The 1,076-nt window shown below is 67.5% G+C and overlaps 1 protein-coding gene across 1 annotated transcript; it reads left to right on the top strand.

The window, feature by feature from the left end:
* Positions 1–29: 29 nt before the first annotated feature.
* On the top strand, positions 30–1,028 carry LOC104836571 (pecanex-like protein 3). The gene is made up of 3 exons (XM_010575236.1): positions 30–135; positions 235–326; positions 915–1,028. The coding sequence occupies exons 1-3, from the start codon at positions 90–92 to the stop codon at positions 1,026–1,028; spliced, it is 252 nt and encodes an 83-aa protein (XP_010573538.1). The 5' UTR covers positions 30–89.
* The last annotated feature ends 48 nt before the right edge of the window (positions 1,029–1,076 follow it).

Here is a 1,076-nt window from a genome sequence, read left to right as displayed (position 1 = left end):
TAATTTTGGTGCCCCCCCCTGTAGTGTTCACCCTCTGCTTCCCTCTGGTCTTCCTGCTGGGGCTGCTGCCCCAGGTCAACACCTGCCTGATGTACCTGCTGGAGCAGGTCGACATGCACGTCTTCGGTGGCACTGGTAGGGTTTGGACTCCCCCCCCCGAGGGTCTGGGGACCCCCCCCATACCCCATTTCAGCGGGGGGGGGTCTCACTCACCTCTTTCTCCCCACCTCGCAGCCGCCACCAGTCCCCTGGCTGCTCTGTACGGGCTGGCCCGCAGCCTTCTGGTCGCTGCTGCGCTCTACGGCTTCTGCCTGGGGGCCATCCAGGTGCGGGGGGGGGCTCTGGGAGGGTCCCCAGGGGTTCCTTGACCTGCCCTGGGGGTCCTTGATGTGCCATTGGGTCCCTGGGGGGGGCCCTGATCTCCTCCAGGGGGTCTCGATCTATCCTGGAGGGCCCCAGGGGGTCCCTGATCTGCCCTGGGGGGTGTCCCTGATCTGACATGGGGGGGGGTCTCAATCTGCCCCAGGGGTTCTTGATCTGCCCCAGAGGTCCCTGGGGGGTGTCCTTGACCTGCCATGGGGTCCCCAGGGGGGTCCCTGGCTTGCCCCAAGGAGTCTCAACTTGTCCCGGGGGGGGTGTCCCTGATCTGCCTGGGGGTCCCTGAGGTGCCCCGGGGTCTCTGTGGGGTTTGAATCTGCCCCTGGGGGGGGCCCTGACTGGTCCTGGGGAGGCTCATGCTGTCCTTGGGGGGTTCAAACCTGCTGGGTGGGGGGGTCTCCAACCAGCCTATGAGGCTTTTGGGGTCCCTGGGGTGGCTTGTGGGGTTCCTGTGGGCCCCAGGGGGGTTGTATGGTTGCCTGTGGGGCTGGTGGGGTGCCCGTGGGCCCCCCCTGATGCCCCCCCCAACACCACAGGCACCGTGGGGGGAGCAGCAGGTCCCTCTCCTCTTCTCTGTCTTCTGTGGGCTCCTCGTCGCGTCCTCCTACCACCTCAGTCGCCAGAGCAGCGACCCAGCCCTGCTATGGTGAGGGTCTGGGGGGGTGGCAGGGGGTCCGGGGAGGGGACAGGGACCAGCA

The sequence above is a fragment of the Haliaeetus leucocephalus genome, unplaced genomic scaffold (assembly GCF_000737465.1).
Source record: "Haliaeetus leucocephalus isolate CR32 unplaced genomic scaffold, Haliaeetus_leucocephalus-4.0 Scaffold454, whole genome shotgun sequence".
Lineage (NCBI taxonomy): Eukaryota > Metazoa > Chordata > Aves > Accipitriformes > Accipitridae > Haliaeetus > Haliaeetus leucocephalus.
Note: the sequence above shows the minus strand (reverse complement) of the source record. Positions and strands in the feature narration are given on the sequence as shown.

Bases quoted from the DNA above. Each gene is read 5' to 3' on its own strand.
- LOC104836571 (XM_010575236.1), top strand. From the start codon at position 90: ATGTACCTGCTGGAGCAGGTCGACATGCACGTCTTCGGTGGCACTG. The intron at 136-234 runs GTAGGGTTTGGA...CCCACCTCGCAG, and splicing joins GCACGTCTTCGGTGGCACTG to CCGCCACCAGTCCCCTGGCT. The intron at 327-914 runs GTGCGGGGGGGG...CCAACACCACAG, and splicing joins TCTGCCTGGGGGCCATCCAG to GCACCGTGGGGGGAGCAGCA.